The 17,379-nt window shown below is 38.8% G+C and overlaps 1 protein-coding gene across 1 annotated transcript in view; it reads right to left on the reverse strand.

Moving 5' to 3' along the window:
• Positions 1–17,379, reverse strand: part of CCDC57 (coiled-coil domain containing 57) — a 38,860-nt gene that overhangs the window by 20,277 nt on the left and 1,204 nt on the right. The window contains exons 3-5 of the mRNA XM_027705211.1: positions 6,090–6,248; positions 1,479–1,665; positions 531–631 (exon numbers count right to left, since the gene is read on the reverse strand). Coding sequence (XP_027561012.1) covers positions 531–631; positions 1,479–1,665; positions 6,090–6,248 — 447 coding nt within the window. The remainder of the gene's footprint in view (positions 1–530; positions 632–1,478; positions 1,666–6,089; positions 6,249–17,379) is intronic.

Consider the following 17,379-nt stretch of genomic DNA (forward strand, 5'->3'; position numbering starts at 1 on the left):
TGTCACACATTAATGCTGATATTTTCTCTACTCTTTAAAATAACACGGTGGGAATGACATTTGTAAACCCTTGAACTGAGCAAAACACACTCTCAGAGCCAGTGGGTTTTTCCTTTGTGGATGGTGAGCGCTTCAAGACAGCACTGGGGCATGACACTTTCTCCTGGTCATACTGAGTCACATTTGGATTTACAATAATGGATTTACAATGGAAAACTTGAAGAGGTGATACACAGTAGCTTAAGCATTTGAAAGTGGGGGAAAAAAAAAAGACGGGCTTGAAAGATCAGGAGTGACTTGTGCCAGGGGGTGACTTGTCAAAATGTATTGCCTAGAAAGAATGACCACAAGTTTGGTTGAAAAAATCTTTGCTGGCTCTCATCTAACTGGCCATATAAGCATATATTACTTCAGTTTATAGTATGCATTCAAACAAAAATAATGTGCTTTGCATTTAATTACACACACACACACACACACACACACACACACAGAGAGAGATATTTTAGGTAGTTTAAACCTCTTCATACCTTTTCTGTGTCTGGGTTTACTATACAGTCCAGCTTAGTTGAGCTGACTTTGATGTTGCTCAAAGTGGTTGCAGTTGAAATTTTGTTTGTGCTCACTGAACCTAAATGAGGAGTATAAAAGCAACAGCTGCTTTAGAACATTGTCTCATGAATATACATGTCTAGAATCATAGCATCATTTAGGTTGGAAAAGACCTTTAGGATCATCAAGTCAAACCATTAATAGAACACTGCTAAGTTGACTGCTAAAGCATGTCCTCAAGTGCCACATCTACATGTCTTTGAAATACCTCCAGGGATGGTGACTCAACCATTTTCCTCGCCTGCTTGCACCAATGCTTGAATAACCCTTTCCAAAAAGAAACTTCTTCCTAATATCCACTCTAAACCTGCACTGGCATAACTTGAGGTCATTTCTCTTGTCCTATTGCCTATTACTTGGGAGAAGAGACAGACCCTCACCTCACAACAACCTCCTTTCAGGTAGTTGTAGAGAGTGGTAAGGTCCCCCCAAGCCTCCTTTTGTACACCACTTCAGTAGATATACTGTAAACCCCCATGGGAGGGAGTTTTGGACTAGGAGACTTTTAAAGGTCCCTTCCAATGCAAACAATTCTGTGATTCTATATACTTGCTTCACTAGCAGGAATTCTGTCATAACTTGTAATATATATATATTTGCTTTACTCTTGCAATATATATACACATTTGCTTTTCTAGTGGTAATTTCATAGTGACTTTATGTGTGCATTTGTTTTTACTAATAATAGTTTTGTAGTAATTTGTAATAAAGAATCTCAGACCACTGTGTGCTTATGTATTGTGCAATCTTGAGAACCCCACAGCAATGAGTTTTACACACCCATGGGCTGGATAGCCCTCATAGGTTGTGACCGTGACTGCTACACTTCCTTATTGAATTTAAAGGTCTTTGGCAAGAGTTGTTACCTTGCTCTACAAGCTGTCTGTTTTCTGTCAGAGGAAGAGAGGACAACATCTGCTCATCAAGACTCTCCATTTCTTTCCTCATTTGTGCAATAGCAGCCCGAAGGCTGGCATTCTGCTTCTGCAGCTTTTTTATTTCCAAGGTAGGAATATCTTTGCACAGAGAAGTTTTGTCATCATACTGAAATATCTGGAAAATAAAAGTACACCACAATAAGAACCCTTCATTGATAACTAACACATATTGTCTCTACACACCACGCAAACAGATCCTAGAACTTACAACCCATGAACATATGTGGGAGAAAAGAACCATAGGAGGAAAAGAAATAGATCTGGTTATTGAGGATTTGCCAGGGAAAAAGGTGCTCTGCTGAGAACATCATGGGAGAAGGCATAGTTGGGGAGGACCACAGCCACAGGTGACTGTCTTGTCGCTGTTGTTCTGTTACTTTGCTATCTCTGTCTCTTCCATGCACCCATCTCCTTAAAGAACTTATCGGCTCACCAGCAGTCCCCTTTCTGACCTGTCAAATTCTTGAAAGTGTCATTAGAGACCATCTGTTCAGAGTAACATAAAGAGGCTGGATGTTCTTTGGTAAACAGAAAAAGGGGAAGGAGTGTACGGATCTGTACACCCAGATAAGTTGGACAATGGACAGTATCTAGAAAACCGCCAAGCATTTCAATTTAAAGTAAGTAGCAATGTCTTTCCTTTGCATGTTAGTCAGATAAGCTAACAACAAGCATTATAAAAGGAAAATTTGTCAGATAATGATCGAAACTCTACCTTCATAAAGGTCTTAAAGCCTATCTTAATATACATGGTGGAGGTCTGAATGAATAAGCAATATAGACTTCCAGAACTGAAGAGGCTGACAAACCCCACATTGCCAAGGATGCCTTTTACTGTAAAAGACCTTATTTATATCAGTAAAATATGAGCAGCTTGCTTATAGTGTAATACATCCCAGAATCATTCTATTTCTTAAATTTTTGAAGGGGAATTGCTCAGTTTTCTTCATGGGCTGCATGTAGCCTTAAAGATTATCTCAGAAATTTTAGTTTGGAAATCTAGCCCTGTGGGCATAAAGTGATGTCCTAATCACTTTATGGGCAAAAATGTGAGATGCTCTAGATCACAAGCCAGAAGGACTGCTTTAGTCTGTCCTACCAAAGGTTGCTACCTCCAAACAGTAGTCAGCTACATATGTTTAGGAAAAAGGACAAATACCAAAATGCTTCCTTCCTCCTTTATACCTCCTAAATTTTCAAATTTGCAGCTTTTGGGGATGGAAAAAAAAGGAAAACCAGATGTGACAAAAAACTCAAAAACTAAAACGCACAGATATTGATTGGAAAACACATCTTCTGGTCACTTGAAATTCCAGCAAAATCTTAAGGGAAAAAAATCTAGTAGGATCACTGGGATATAAGGACTATGGTATTAGGGTCCTGACATTATTTACTTTTGCTGTTTCTTCATTCAAAGTGTGTCTGCAAACATTTTTAAAGAAGTTACGTTAGACCAACGGTGGTGTATTATAACTGTGGTTTCATCCAAACAGAGAATGCCGAATTTAGATTCCACTCCTGTAAAATCCTCTCTCACTGATAGAAACATTTGTCATCATCCACCTAAGAAATGTAGATACTATTTGGTACAGGAGTATTAGAAAGCTCTGCACCAGCAGAATATACACTTCTTCAGTCACTAAAGAAATCCTAATTCACAGACCATCCAGATCAGATGTTTTTGAAAACAAAAAGACCATGAAATGTGTTTGGAGCATTTGTAATGAATGTTGCTAATTTTAAATGTTTCTTTGAATTCAACCCTAACCTTAAATCATTGCAAAGCAGCAATTCTGCCTCTTCAGAGGACATGGCAATCGATGAGGCACTGCACATAAAACATGTGTGAGCAAATTACTTCAGTCTCAACATTTATGCCTTGCACAGCCTCAAACACTACTCCCTTTGCATCTTCTCCATTATTCCCTCCTTCCTTCAATCCCCTTATTTCCCCAGTCGTAAGTCTGTTCTGTGAGTGTGATCTGGAACGCTAATGGCCTTCAAATTAAATTTCCCTGTTGTAAAGACAATGGCTGCCCTATATATTCTTTCTCTTGGGGCTCTTTCTGCCCTAACAGTACAGGGTATGTAGAAGATGAAGATAGTCTATTCTGCTTTTACAATCTCTCCAAGGTTGTTAAGGTGAGGAGGGGAAAGGCACCAGGAGGTACCAATACATCTCCCAGATGTGTTCTGAATTTTGGGGCCCTGGACTTCATCTCAACCTGGAACATAAACATGAACCATCACAGTTTGAACCAGAAATACAACTGTTCCAGATTTTTGTAAGTGGAAAAGGGTCTAGAGAGAACACCAAATAATAAACCAGGATTACTGTAAGCAATCTTTCCTTATCTGTGCATTCCTATGGTATTATCAGCATGGTCTAGTTAGACAAATACGACCTAAGTCATACTAAAAAATCAGTTATAAGCAAGATTTTCCACACTGCTGTGTTTCACATCTCTGTTGCTTAATTAAAGGTTGAGAATGACTACTACACTTCATTTTGTATAGAAAAATTACAGGCAAAGGTTCTAGTTCAGAATAGTAGACTTTTTTTTGTTATTTAGTTTTTTAAACACCGGAGACCAAAAAAGTTTTTGCTGAGATGGGTACTGCTTGTCCTACAGGCCAAAAATGCAAAACCCAGAGTATTTTAACAACAGAAAGAAAAGTGTGACAATGAAAACAAAGTCTTGCCAACAACAGTTGAAGACAACAGTGAATGCAAACAGCTAAAAAACCCCTGCTCAACCTTGCTTCTTTCGGTATCTCAATGATCAATTTGCAAATCAGTACAGCTTGAAATGAAATTGGAAAAACAACTAGCTCCACAGCAAGTTTTTGCTCTGGTAACATGCTCTGAACTGCTCACTGTTGAGCACATGTAGCTGCCCAGTAGAGTGCACTGCAGCACACTCTCTACAGTCGTTTATTTACAAAAGACAATTTTCTACTTATAATGCATTATCCTTCAGCGTGGTTTCAAACCAGCATTACGCTTGCAATTTTGAATGCATTTTTAAAATATACATATTTTAATAGGTAGCAATGAAAGGAAAAATTGTGATACTAAAATATAAGACGTTATTTTATACAGCTGGCATATTAGTATTTTGAAGCATTGCCTTAAAATTTTAACTTTACAACTTTAAAATCTACTCTGAACTGCAACTGACACAGAGCCTCAGGAACATTCCAGAAATTAATTCTTCCCATTCTGATGTGCCATGATAGTACACTACATTGTCATGTTTTGGAGGAACTGTCTACATCCAGCTTACTCCTTTTGCCAGTGACTAATAAATGAGAGCCATAATTGAGCCTGTGAGATGTAATCTATGTGTATTCCAGGCTAGATATGAATATATTTTGAATGAAATATATGAAACTGATGAACTGCTTACAGTAAATCCAGTGGAAACAAGGCCCATAAAGTTGTCATCTCAGAATGTCTACACTAGTGTCTATGATAAGTGTTGTCTAACCTGTTTCCCCCCTTCAGGTAAAATATTGTGATTAAATGATGCTTATATTGTCTGTTCTTTCTCAACAGTCAAAGCAGAAAGAAGAGTCTTCACTTCATGCAACCTGCAGTCTGTTTTCTGTAGATCAGCTTCAAACCAGGAGGGAGGGAAAGGATGAAAAGCAGAGGATGCCAGTAGCTCAAGGACAAAGGGATGGAGAAAAGAAAAAGGAAAAGAAAGTAAGGGAAAAGGAGGAGAAAAGGAAAAAGGAAGAAAAAAAAGAAAAAATCAAAGATGTTTTAAATCATAGCATAGGGAGTTAAGCACATTCCTTTTGGCTCTGTCAAAAACTGCCTTCACAGACAAATAATTTAGCTCCATTGTCTAATCTTTATGTGAAATGGACAATGCTGATTCATCTCTCACATGTGTTCCTATGCTGCAGCTATTGATGCCTATGAATCATTTTTGAAAGACAATGATAAAATAACACCAGAGTAAATGCCTGCATTCTAAACTTCATAAACAAGTGTTTCCTCTGTACCCATGAGTTTACTAGGCAATCTGGCATCGAGAGCTGATAGCCCATTGTGTAATAGTCTCTAAACAACAAACATGTATTTAATTTTTCAGAAACAGAAGCTTGTACACTACACAAAATAGATTTTTTTCCCCATACAAAAATACTCAGAGTTTTCCAGGTCTAATATTGTTCCCTTAATAGAATTCAAGTGGTACTGTGATCTGAAATTCTTTTTGGTCTGGGGCTGCTCTAAGAGATCTTTCTTCTTTTGCTACAATGGCAAGAGAAAAGCAGTGACATCTCTCAAGATGGCTTGATTTCATGAAAAGGGAGAAAAGGCCACTATTAGAGATTGTTCATGAAAATTAATCTGGTCTCTGATCAAATATGTGTGATGAACTGCTGTGCTCAATACAGAATTACTATTTTACATATTTTTGAAAGAAGATCAAAGTCATACTTCCCCGAGAAACACCACGGTGGAAAAACTCCATAGGTCTCTCTGCAACAGATGATTCTTAAACAGTGTTAATTTGAAATTCTCACCTCCTCTCTTGGTGAAAACAGGCTTTGTGTTAGATCCTCTGATTTCTGATACCGATTATGTTCAGCATCCTCACAGAGCTGCTGCCAATTTAGTTCTGTTTGCATTTTACCCTGTTCTAGAATCCATTCTTGCTCAGCTCTCAGAGACACTTGTTGTACCTATGATACACAGAGCAAACCTGTTGATTTAAGCAGAATAAATAACTAAGGATGTTTTGTGGTGTTTTTTGTACATACTCTAATGTGGTATGTACAGCAAAGGGGAATTTAAAGAAACACGTCAGACAAATGGTATCCTTTGCAAAATAAGATCTGATTCCATAACCATCAGGGAGAGAGGAGAAAAAAAAGTTCATTTTATGAAAAAAACCCACCATCTTACAGACATTAAAGTTCAATTCCTTTACAGCCATCTGAGTATCTGTAATACATCAAAGACTAGGCATTACAGAAATAACTGAACTTCATTTTAACTTTTAGAGGTGCAGAAAAATGCTGTCTCTCTCCAGTGCTAAAAGTTGTGGGTATTTTCCATTTCTTTATTTTTTTAAACTGGACACTTCATTCAGCAAATGGGGCAGAACAGTCTTGAGCTATACAAAAAGAAACCAAATTAAATTATTTCAAATTTTTTTGCCACAATTTCAAGAAAAATTTTAAATATAAGATAAAAAATCTTAACAGAAGTGAATAATGTAAGCACATGAATAAAGGGATATTGTTTATTATGCACAATCTACTACAGCAGTTAGGACATCCATCTTCTTATGCACACATGCATATAAATATGGAACTAGTGGTGATAAACATTTAACTGTTTCCCTCTGTTTTTGCAGAATGACAATAGAAACAGTACAAAAAGTGGTCACTAACAAATCACATGAAAAAAATTTAAAGGTACATAACAGAGACTTGTATTCACTAGTCTAATAGTTTAAGGTAAGCAAAACAAGTCACTACAATTAGAAAGGAAAGTTTTGGCTGTAGTCAAGAGGCTTTTAAACTGTATACTTGCAGAACTACGAAAGAGCTATGAAACTGAAGCATTACTGAAAAGGTGTTAGAAAAATACTACCATGTTTTCTACTCTGGAGACAAAGTGACAAAGGGCTGCTGGGAGACAGGAAGCTATGGGAAAAACTTCTTCCCTCCCTCCCCACCCTGTTCCCTGAATTTTAACTTAAATGAAAAGAATCTTAACAGTCATGTGGTTTGTCATTCTGGGGAAAACAAAAATCTGTTGTTAGAGGACTTTACATTTCAATCCCAAGTAAGAACAATACTACAGAGTGGTCATTCTGCTGTGAAATTCCTCCAAAGCAATACTGCAAGTTATTCCGACACATGGAAACACCAGTAAAGATACCACTGAGGAAGTGTGCCACTCATGCTTCACAATGCCTGTGTTTTGTAAGTGTATGAAAAAATGTTCATAAAGAAGCCACGGATTTTCCAGAAAACTAAACTGTTGCAGTGAGCTGCCATTCAGGTGGCTAAACTGATAAGGTATTGAAAAAAGTGTTTGAGAGATACTACTTTGACACGTTCAGTTGATAAGTCACAACTGAAATTTGAAAACAAGAGGATGAGATCACAAGGGATTTTGGCTAATTGGTGCAACATCACGTGTTAGATTAAAGGGAATGACTGCAAGGAGATCCAATGGCAAGCACGGAAGATGTGCTTCTTTAGTTGTAAGGCATGAACAAAGGCGATAACTTTTTTCCTCCTCCAGTGGGGTAAGAGAAATCGTGCATATAAGATGCTGTACCCTTGTGCTTGCAGACAGCAGGTAATCAGCTTTATCGTTACAGTTCAACCACACAATGCACAACAATAACTTCCAAACCAAGCCAGCTCTCTAGTATTGCTCAGGTGAGCAGTGCTCATACTTCTTTGGGTACGTTCATAAATTGCCTTTGGGGAACCAATGGGCAAGAGAGCCCTGGATGAAGCTGGGTTATTTTAGCAGGACTGAGGGCAGCGAGACATGGATCAGCAGGTGCTGGGCGCAAGACACAACTGTCCAACAATACCACTTTATTTATATTATGTATTGGTTTGGTTGACAGGCCAAAAATTAACTATTCTGGTTCTAACAATTAAACACATTCATATGTAAATATGTAGAAGTGATTTCAATATCAAATACGTTTTTATACAAAAACAAAGAAAGGAGGTTTTGTTGCCCTTTAAAGTTTGTAATATATAGAGAGGTCGTATAATTCTGCCCTAGGGTATCACAGCTGAAGGTCAAATTTCACTGTTAGTAAGATGATCCTTTTATGGTAAAATGACAGGAATATAAGAGGCAGAAGGGGGAAAAATAGCCTTGTAATTAGGAGCATGATAAAAAATGTATATTTACCCATCTTGCCTAAGTATACCTCTGCTTTCTACATGCTGACCTTTCCTGCAATTTCAAGGTTAACGAATTTAGCAGTGGGCTGTCTACATAAAATAATCTTACACAATCTCAGATTACTAAACACATTCTTAGCAGTTCCATACAAGGGGCAGCTGTCACACAAGCAAAGCAACAGCTGCTACACAAGCAGAGCATAATCTGTAATTATAAATATAATCAATTTTTAGAAAAAAATAGGAAAAAAATAAAAGCTTATACAACTATAGCAATGTTAAACCAGAACACGCTAATTAAAAAAAATAAAACTGAAAAAAGGATTGCTACATGGCACTGCAGCAATACCACATTGTTTCTCCAACGTTCTTATACCCATTTCTGACATCAATCTCTCCTTCCAGTTCTCGAATTTTTGCTCCATGTGAAGTTTCAGGTTCACATTCTCCTCCTGCTGATGACCTATGTGACTATTCCTAGAGCTATAAACAAAAATAAAACAAATTTACATTAAAAAGCATCTCTGGTGAACTAATGAGGCATCCATATGTAAAATTTTTTGAACAATAACACATAACTATAAAGACAAGATGTTATAATTTCCTAAAGAAACATTCAGCATAACATCTTTTTCTCGTCAGTTGAAACCAATTATAACAGTATATGTTACATTCCAAAACAATGCTATATTTTGCATACAAAATATAGAGGATCTGCTGAAAAGTAGTGCAGAACCTCCACTTAAGTATAGCGGAGTTCCTCCTCCACCCAAAAATTTCAGTTACATAAGAAGAAACTGCAAAACAAGGGCTGACCAGCAGAAATCTGATCTTTTAGATACATTTAGATAGAGCTCTATATCTTTTCCTATCCTCCTGCAGTATTATTTGCTATCAACAAAAAAGTTTCTCTGAGATATAGTGGAAGAATACCAGTAAGGTCAGGATTTCACACAAATTCGAAGAGCTGATACTGCTACTGGTACTTAGGTGACCAGTAATGATACACTGAACTTTTTCAAGTTATGTATTCATCCCTGCAAGATGTAACAGATTTATTGATATGATGCTGTTCTGCAACCTTCTGGTTACTTTCAACTCAATATTACAGTTATTTTATGTAGCTGAATGACCACTGCATTTGGTTAGATAAGATTGGTCATATAACTACATAGACAGAACTGTGAACTAGAACAGGAGAGTCACAAACACCTAAATGGATATTTACTTTCCTATTCTGCTAGATTTTGCTTTTAAATTTACGCTTCACCTGAATTAAGCTGAATGCTATAGCCAACACTTATGCATACAAATGCAGTGTATAAGAAGTGCTGTCTCAGTGTAGTCTAGACAAGCACTTCTACAACTTCCTTGTTCATCCCAAAACTCTTCAGGGCAAGGCAGATCAGAAGAATAATTGCTGTATTGCTCAGTGATCAGTATTCAGCTCAGCCTGGCAAAGAGGCAATGCTGGGTCTAAAGGACTCAAACTCCTCCTTCCATTCCCAAAGGATATGCTCCAGGTAAAATTCCTGAACTGGCTTTAAATGAATTTGCATATACTCCAGAACCACAGTAACATCATTTAGTGACCTTTGACAAATTCCAGAGTCTTGCCCAGATCACTCACAGTAACTAAAAGAAGTTATTTAAAACTCATCCAGCCACCTCTACATTATAAATGTCGTTTGACCCAAAACAGTTTACAGCACTTTACAGCAGTTACTACTTTAAGCAGAGAATAATCCCAAAGATACCATTACATCTGAAGACAATAGTTACATTAAAAAAGAATGATGTGCAGACAGAACTCAAGAAATGTGTTTTTTCCCTCCACCCTACAAACTGCACACTTATTTCTCTTTTCTTCAAGACATTTATGATGAGTCAAGTCACAGTCCAGCCTTCTCTTTTATCAGCAGTATTAACTGCTGTGTCCCATTTGTCTTCTCCTAGTTTTAAAACTTAAAAGAAAATAAACAACAGGGAGCCTGTGCCAATACTGGCAAAACCTTTTACTTGCTTCACTTCCATCTCTTTCTGTTGTTTATTCTCCATATTTGTCTCGTATCTAATTATAAATTCTGCAGAAGAAAAAAACCCCACATTATCTCTAAGCACTATGATTGGCTAAAAAAAAAATTTTAAAAAATGGTAATTTCTGCTCAGATCTCTCCAGAGATTTAGGAAAATCTCTGGAGTCAATATAGCTTCTCTCACTGTGCAGTATTACTCTGTGTCAGTGGTTACAGATAATCCCTTCTGGATAAGCACAGTATGCACAGAACAAATCGGACAAGCATGCCTTTCAAATAGTGGATCTTTAATCTCTTTAAATGAAAGAGAGATTTTCAGATCAGCAAATATAATGCAATATCTCCATGCTAAAGGATGCCACAACTTAAATAACATTTTTTTTCCAAACAAACTAGACAATTCTAATTATCTAGGATCAAAAAATGAGTCTCTGATCATTGCACGTGACAAGTATAAAAGAATTCAACTTGCTTTTCCCAAATACACTGAGTAACAATCCCTGCTAAAGGACACAATGATCTGGTGGCCTTTCAATTCTGCTAGCCTAGATTTCACTTTTATCCCCAAGACAATTAAAATAAAATTATGTTTTCTCCTCATATTCTGCTTCTTGTTGGCAATGGTCAAATTGTGCTACCATGTACAAATAGTATATCTTCTTCCTTTGAGTAAGGAGAAATAAGTGTTTTCTTTAAAAGTCACTGTTGTAAATATTCATAAACAGTACTGCCTCCCCTCCTATAACATGCAACACTAAGAAAGATCTGTTCTTTCTGTATCATCCTTTCAGCTACAGTTGCTCCAAATGCATCTGATGGCTACCACAGTTAAAAAGATTAACTAAATCTGACTTCCTCCCTCCACCACGATCATAAAGACATTAAAGATAAAAAATGCCTATGAGATGCTTTCTGAACTTAAGGCACTGCAAGAAACTATGGTCAGTTTATACCCACTAAGGCATCAAAATACTTTCACAAGTGCCTTTTAAAAACCTGATGTATGTTTCATTAGCTAAAATTAACAATACATTATTAGATACGACCTTTGTGCAAGGAATGAAAAACAAGACCACAGCTCCAGCCTATTGCTTCCTTGAAATTATTAAACTGAAGTCACAATTTTTCTTGGAAAGAGGTGGTTAAGAAAAATTATACTTCTTTTACAATCTTTCTCTACAATTATCTTAAAATTAAAAAGCACCACACCATTTCCTATAAAAACAATCTTCCTCTCAATCTCCATATCTCAAATTACTGATAAACTGAAAGTGGTATTCTGAGGCAAGTTTGGGTTCCATTTAACATAGGAATCATTAATTCCATATAAAAATATAAATTAATGACCCTTCTTGTAATTTTAAAATATTGTTTTCCATCACAGAGAACTGTATTTCTTAGAAATACAATGTAATGGGGAAGAAGAGAGCATTTTGCCCTTGAGAGCAGCAACATTTATAATTGCAAGTTGGTTTCAATAATGACTATAATGCAAATAACAATGTAATTTTAAATATAAATTGCACCAATTGCCTGGATGTCTTGCAGTCACAAGAAGAACAGTAAACCAAAATATGGTGATATCAAAAGACAACTCAGGAAACAGCACACATGTAAGAAAGAACATATTACACATAAGTACAGTTTACCCCTATAACCTAACCAGCAAAATTACCCATTGCAGTCCAACCACTTACTTCAGCATATACAGAAAGAGGAGATTGATAGGTACTTCTGCTCCCTTGCATAAGGGCCTAATGGGGCTTATGTCAGCTTCTTTTACAAAAAAAAAGAAAACAAAAACCAACCAATCAACCAAAAACCCCCATGAAAACAAAAAAAAACCAACACTCAAAACAAAAAAACAAAACCACCCCTCCCCACACACACACAAGAAAACTTGGCTGTAAATCACACACAGCTGAATGTGGTTGGCATATCTGATTCAGTGGAGACTTTGCAATTGCTCGTATTAAAAATGCCATGTTTGAGCTAGTCACCTTTCAAGCAAATAAGAGCAAGGTGATGCTGAAGAACAGAGTAATACTTGAGAACCTTCAGACTTCCATACAACCCCTATTTGTCAAAGAAGTGTAAAGCTTTACAATTTTCTTCAAAGTATAGAGAAACTGAACTTGCTTTTCTCTTCCTTGCTATCCTTATTTCCAGCTGTTTCACAATGTGCTACAAGTCAAGATGAAACAAGCAGTCAGCAAAGGCACAGTATTGTGACCACCAGTCAATATAGTTCCTCGAAAAAATTATGACTATCAGTGATACAAGTTAGCATCACTTGTGTGTTGTCTCTTCCTTTACTCCAGGAGGCTGGTTTGCTGTTTACCTTACAAGTAAGGTCAGATATATGAAACAGCAAATATACATCATGCATTATACAATCTGACCAAAATAGATAAAATACAGCAGAAGCTGGGGGATAGGATAAAGACCACACAACAAACAAGAAAAACCTGGTAGCGGGGACATACCTTGGGTATAGCATGTGGTGGGCTATGTTGCAGGGTACATCGCATCCTACATGGGGTACAGTGTCAGGCCCATTATTCAGGGCAGACAGAAGACTAGGAGGCATAAGGGACTGCAAGGTATGGTGGGAAGAAATAATTGCTTCTAGGACTGAGACATGGTTACATATTCAAGAGAGTGTCCAAGGAATGTAATAGAGGGCAACACACCATGAGGAGCACTGACACTGAGTCCCTAGAGCAAATATCCCCAGAGATGACAGGAAGGGACAGCCACACAGATAGAGGATGGGAATGCTACTGGCAAGGCAGAGATCAAGTACTCTCCAGGACTAGAGGTCTGTACACCTGCAGAGCAGAAAGGGAGAAAAAGACAACTGAGTAGGGGGGAAAGAAAACTCTGCCAACAGAACCCACAGGCAGGAAGCAGATCCCAGAAGGAAGGTTCCATGGAGGACCCAGAGGGTCAGATGTTCTAAGGCAGAAGGGCAGATGGCAGGCAGATTGTTGAGGTCAAGTCCCTTAGATGAAGGCAGTAGAGAGAAGCACAAGATAATGCTTTGGACTCAGAGACCGCACACGGAGGACACTTAGCGGGAGGGGTGCAGAAAGACAGTTCCCAGAGAGAGAAAAGGACGCGAGATGCACAAGCGACGTGCCGGGAGCTCCGAAAGACAACCTGCGGCACGACGAAATGCTGTGCGATCGCAGTGTCTTCTGATGGAGCAGTCCAGCCGCAGGCCGGCTCCCCCCGGCACGAACCTGCCCGTCCCTCCGCTCGCGGACGTCGCCGCGTCTCCCGGGAGCCGCGGCGGGGAGGGCCGCGCCGAGGGCCGTGCCCGTGTCCGTGGGAGACACCGCCCACCGTCGGGGGGGCCCTACCCCTCCCCTTCCTCTCGGCCTTCGCTCCGGGAGGAACCGCCAGTTCCCCTTCTGCCTTCCTTCCTGATCAACCAGCCGGCGCTTCTCGGCTACTCGCGCTGCGTTCACTTCCAGGCACCCGGTAGCATATTCTCTTCCTCACATCCTCCCCGTTCCATCCTCGCTACTCTCTCACAGCAGCTCCTCCTCTGCATCGTGTGAGGACGGGCATGCTCCTCTGCAGCCCCAGTCTCTTTTAGCAACACCCTCTTCCCCCCAAACACAGATAATATTTGTACCATACTCTCAGATCTCACTGTCTTGTTCACTCGTCTTCCCATACATTTTGTTTTATCAGACTGTTTAGTATTAAACAATTTCTCCATAGTGCAGATCAGAAAGGAGATTCTTGGCCCCTTACAGTACAGCTGTTAGGGATGGGAACAAACTTCCTATCCTCTGAACTTCCACTGCATCATTTGAAAAACTTTAAAAAGCTTGTAAAACAAGCTCAGGCCAACTGCAACATGAGGTCATGCAGCACAGATAAATATATTTTGCTACCAAGGCATTTAATTATTAAAAAATGTATCCATCAACCAAACCACATGAGACAGACAACGATGTAAAACATGAGCTGGACCTAAAGCATGATTTTCCCTTAGTCACTTAGATGACTTGCTTGTCTGGAAGTCATGATGCAAACTTCCTGTAATGCTCTCTCACTTTTCTGTTTTTCTAGATTATATAAAGATTTGCCTGAGGAGAGACTTTTCAGAAACCTGAATGTTGCATCCAAATTACATCTGAAGTACACTAATTTAAAGAAGATAAAGTATTACCTAAGTAGTTCTTATAGATCTTATGTATCTATATATGTTACATATCTTAAGATATAAGTAGTTCTTATAATCTTTCCTTATGTCACCAGAAAAGAACTGTGTGTCCTAGCCCCGTGCCATTTAAAGAAAGGAGAGATTCATTTCCATCAGTAACTATTTTTGAAAATTAGAATCAGAACTTACAACCTGACTTTTGAAATAAAGCGAGTTTCATTTAGCTACATATAATTTCAGAATACTACAATTATTAAAGGGATTTAGTTCATTTATTTATATGAATCACCTCTGGTTTAAAATACAACAATGAAAACTGGCTTCAAACGATTTTCCATACCTGAGCACACAAAAATTATAATGCAAGTCCCAGCATAATTTACATACTGCAGTGGGCCTCTAAAAGCACTCATCTGAATAATCACATAATAGGTGAATGTCTACATCCATATGCCATTCTGAGTGCTGGCATGCTCCTTTTCCTTACACCTTAGCATTGCCTAACTTATCAACCACATCATCTTCTTCACCCCTACCACCCCTTTCAAGTGAGCTGTCATATTCTCCAATGTACCTTCAAACAGTCCCTAGTCATGTAGTTAAGTGCATGTCAGTTCCCCAAATGAGTAACTGATGGCTTCCAGTGATTCAATAGTGCCCAAAATGGATAAACTTTACTGGTGAGTCAAAAAGATTATAGTCTACACAATGTGAACTTGAGGATCAATGTAGGAACCTGAATACATCTAAAATAAATGCAGGAAATGTCTTGGTTTCATAGACGGAAATGGAAGGAAACCTTTGGCCCTTTTAGCAAGCAGGAGTTTAGAAGAGATTTTCTGTTCTTACCAAACATTAGTGAGTTCTGTAAGATTTCGGCCAAAGGTGAGATTTCAGCTACCTTTAGAACCACCTTCAGAGTCAACCTTTTTGAATACAAGCCTTTGGCCCCATCACTACACTTTGAAATAGCAACACTTACAAGTAGCTTCACAAGGAAATTAAAACAATAAGGACTCACCCTCTGAAAATGCTACATCGTAGAGAGGAAAAGCAGGGTATATACTGGCTACACATATACTACTAGGCTCAAAAGCACTACCAAGTTTCCAGCCCAAAGGCTATGTCCAACCCATCATGGCCCAACTCTGTAACAAGACCCAGGATTACACAATCTATTTATCCTGGCATCCTCATTTTTGCTTCTATGGTCATACAAGAGCCATGAACACTCCAAAGATGTTTACCTGGACAATCAGAGTAACAGATTTATGAGAATCCATTTTACGGAATGGAACTGTCCTCCTTAAAAACTTAAGAGCCAGAGGGTGGGGTGATGAGAAGTAAAAATGTATTCCTCTCAAAACCTGAAGTTTTTCCAGTTCTTTGGGACTGGGAATGGAGATAATACTTCCTTTTCCTGAAGAACCAAGATTACCTTTGTGAAGACATGTAAAAATGTCTTCAGCTGCTAGACTTCACCAGTTGTGTTGGGCCTCAGGCACTGCACAGCTTGCTTCAGAAACTCCATGACAATCAGTGGTTTCTGCTCTCCTGCAATTAACTTCATCTAGCCTGCAAGTAAATGGCCTAAATTCAGATAATGGTAGAGAGTCAAAAACCGGCTTTACTGATCTTTAAGATTAGCAATGTAGGTCTTACTGGCTATATGCTATCTACCCAAAATTGCTCATCTTCACACATTACTGCAATGAATCTCTAAGCATGGACAAATGGGTACTACAGTTCAGCAAAACTGAACCAAAAGCCAACGCAAACATAATGTGCAGGGAAAAGAAGAAAATTCTAAGTCATTAGAAGAGTTTCAGATCCTCCCTTGGTATTACATGATCTCAGCAAGGTTCTAAAATATTGGAAGCTACTAATCTCTACTATACCATAGTTCTCAAAAGACAATATTGTATCCTACCTGTCCTCTTCTGGTTGGAACCTTACTCCTGTGCATCTCCACACCAGTGATAGGAATCAGAGAATCATTTAGGTTGGAAAAGACTGTTTTTTTAAGACCATTGAGTCCAACTGTTAACCTTGGGGATGGTGACTCCATCAACTCCCTGGACAGCCTATTCCAATGCTTGATAACTCTTTTGGAGAAGAAATTTTTCCTAATATCCAATCTAAACCTCCCCTGACACAACTCAAAGCTGTTTCCTCTTGTCCTGTCCCTTGCTCCCCAGGAGCAAAGCCCAATCCCCACCTGGCTCTACCCTCCTGTCAGGGTGAGAAGGTCCCTCCTGAGCCTCCTTTTCTCCAGGCTGCACCCTGCCACCTCGCTCAGCCGTTCTTTGTGCTCCAGACCCTTCCCCAGATCTGTTCCCTTCTCTGGACATGCTCCAGTCTCTCAACGTCTGTCTTGTCGTGAGGGGCCAAAAACTGAACACAGGATTCAAGGTGCGGCCTCACGAGTGCCCAGCACAGGGGGACAGTCACTCCCCTACACACTGGATTGTGTGCTATAAGCACACAAAGGAGTAGAGCACCTACTCCTGAATTTCCTGAGCACCGAGTACCCCAAAGAGTGATACTTTCTGTAGTGCACTTGAGAAGCTCACCACAACTTTCACAGATGCTAAATAGCAGTATGAACACATACTCAGTTTTATAATCCAACATTTGTATGAATAGCAGTAGACCAACAACAGATCAGTGCAGAAAGCTCAGTCCGTCTTGATGTCAAAGGAGATGTCTCAAG

This window comes from Neopelma chrysocephalum, unplaced genomic scaffold (assembly GCF_003984885.1).
Source record: "Neopelma chrysocephalum unplaced genomic scaffold, ASM398488v2 Primary Assembly neopelma1_321, whole genome shotgun sequence".
Classification (NCBI taxonomy): domain Eukaryota; kingdom Metazoa; phylum Chordata; class Aves; order Passeriformes; family Pipridae; genus Neopelma; species Neopelma chrysocephalum.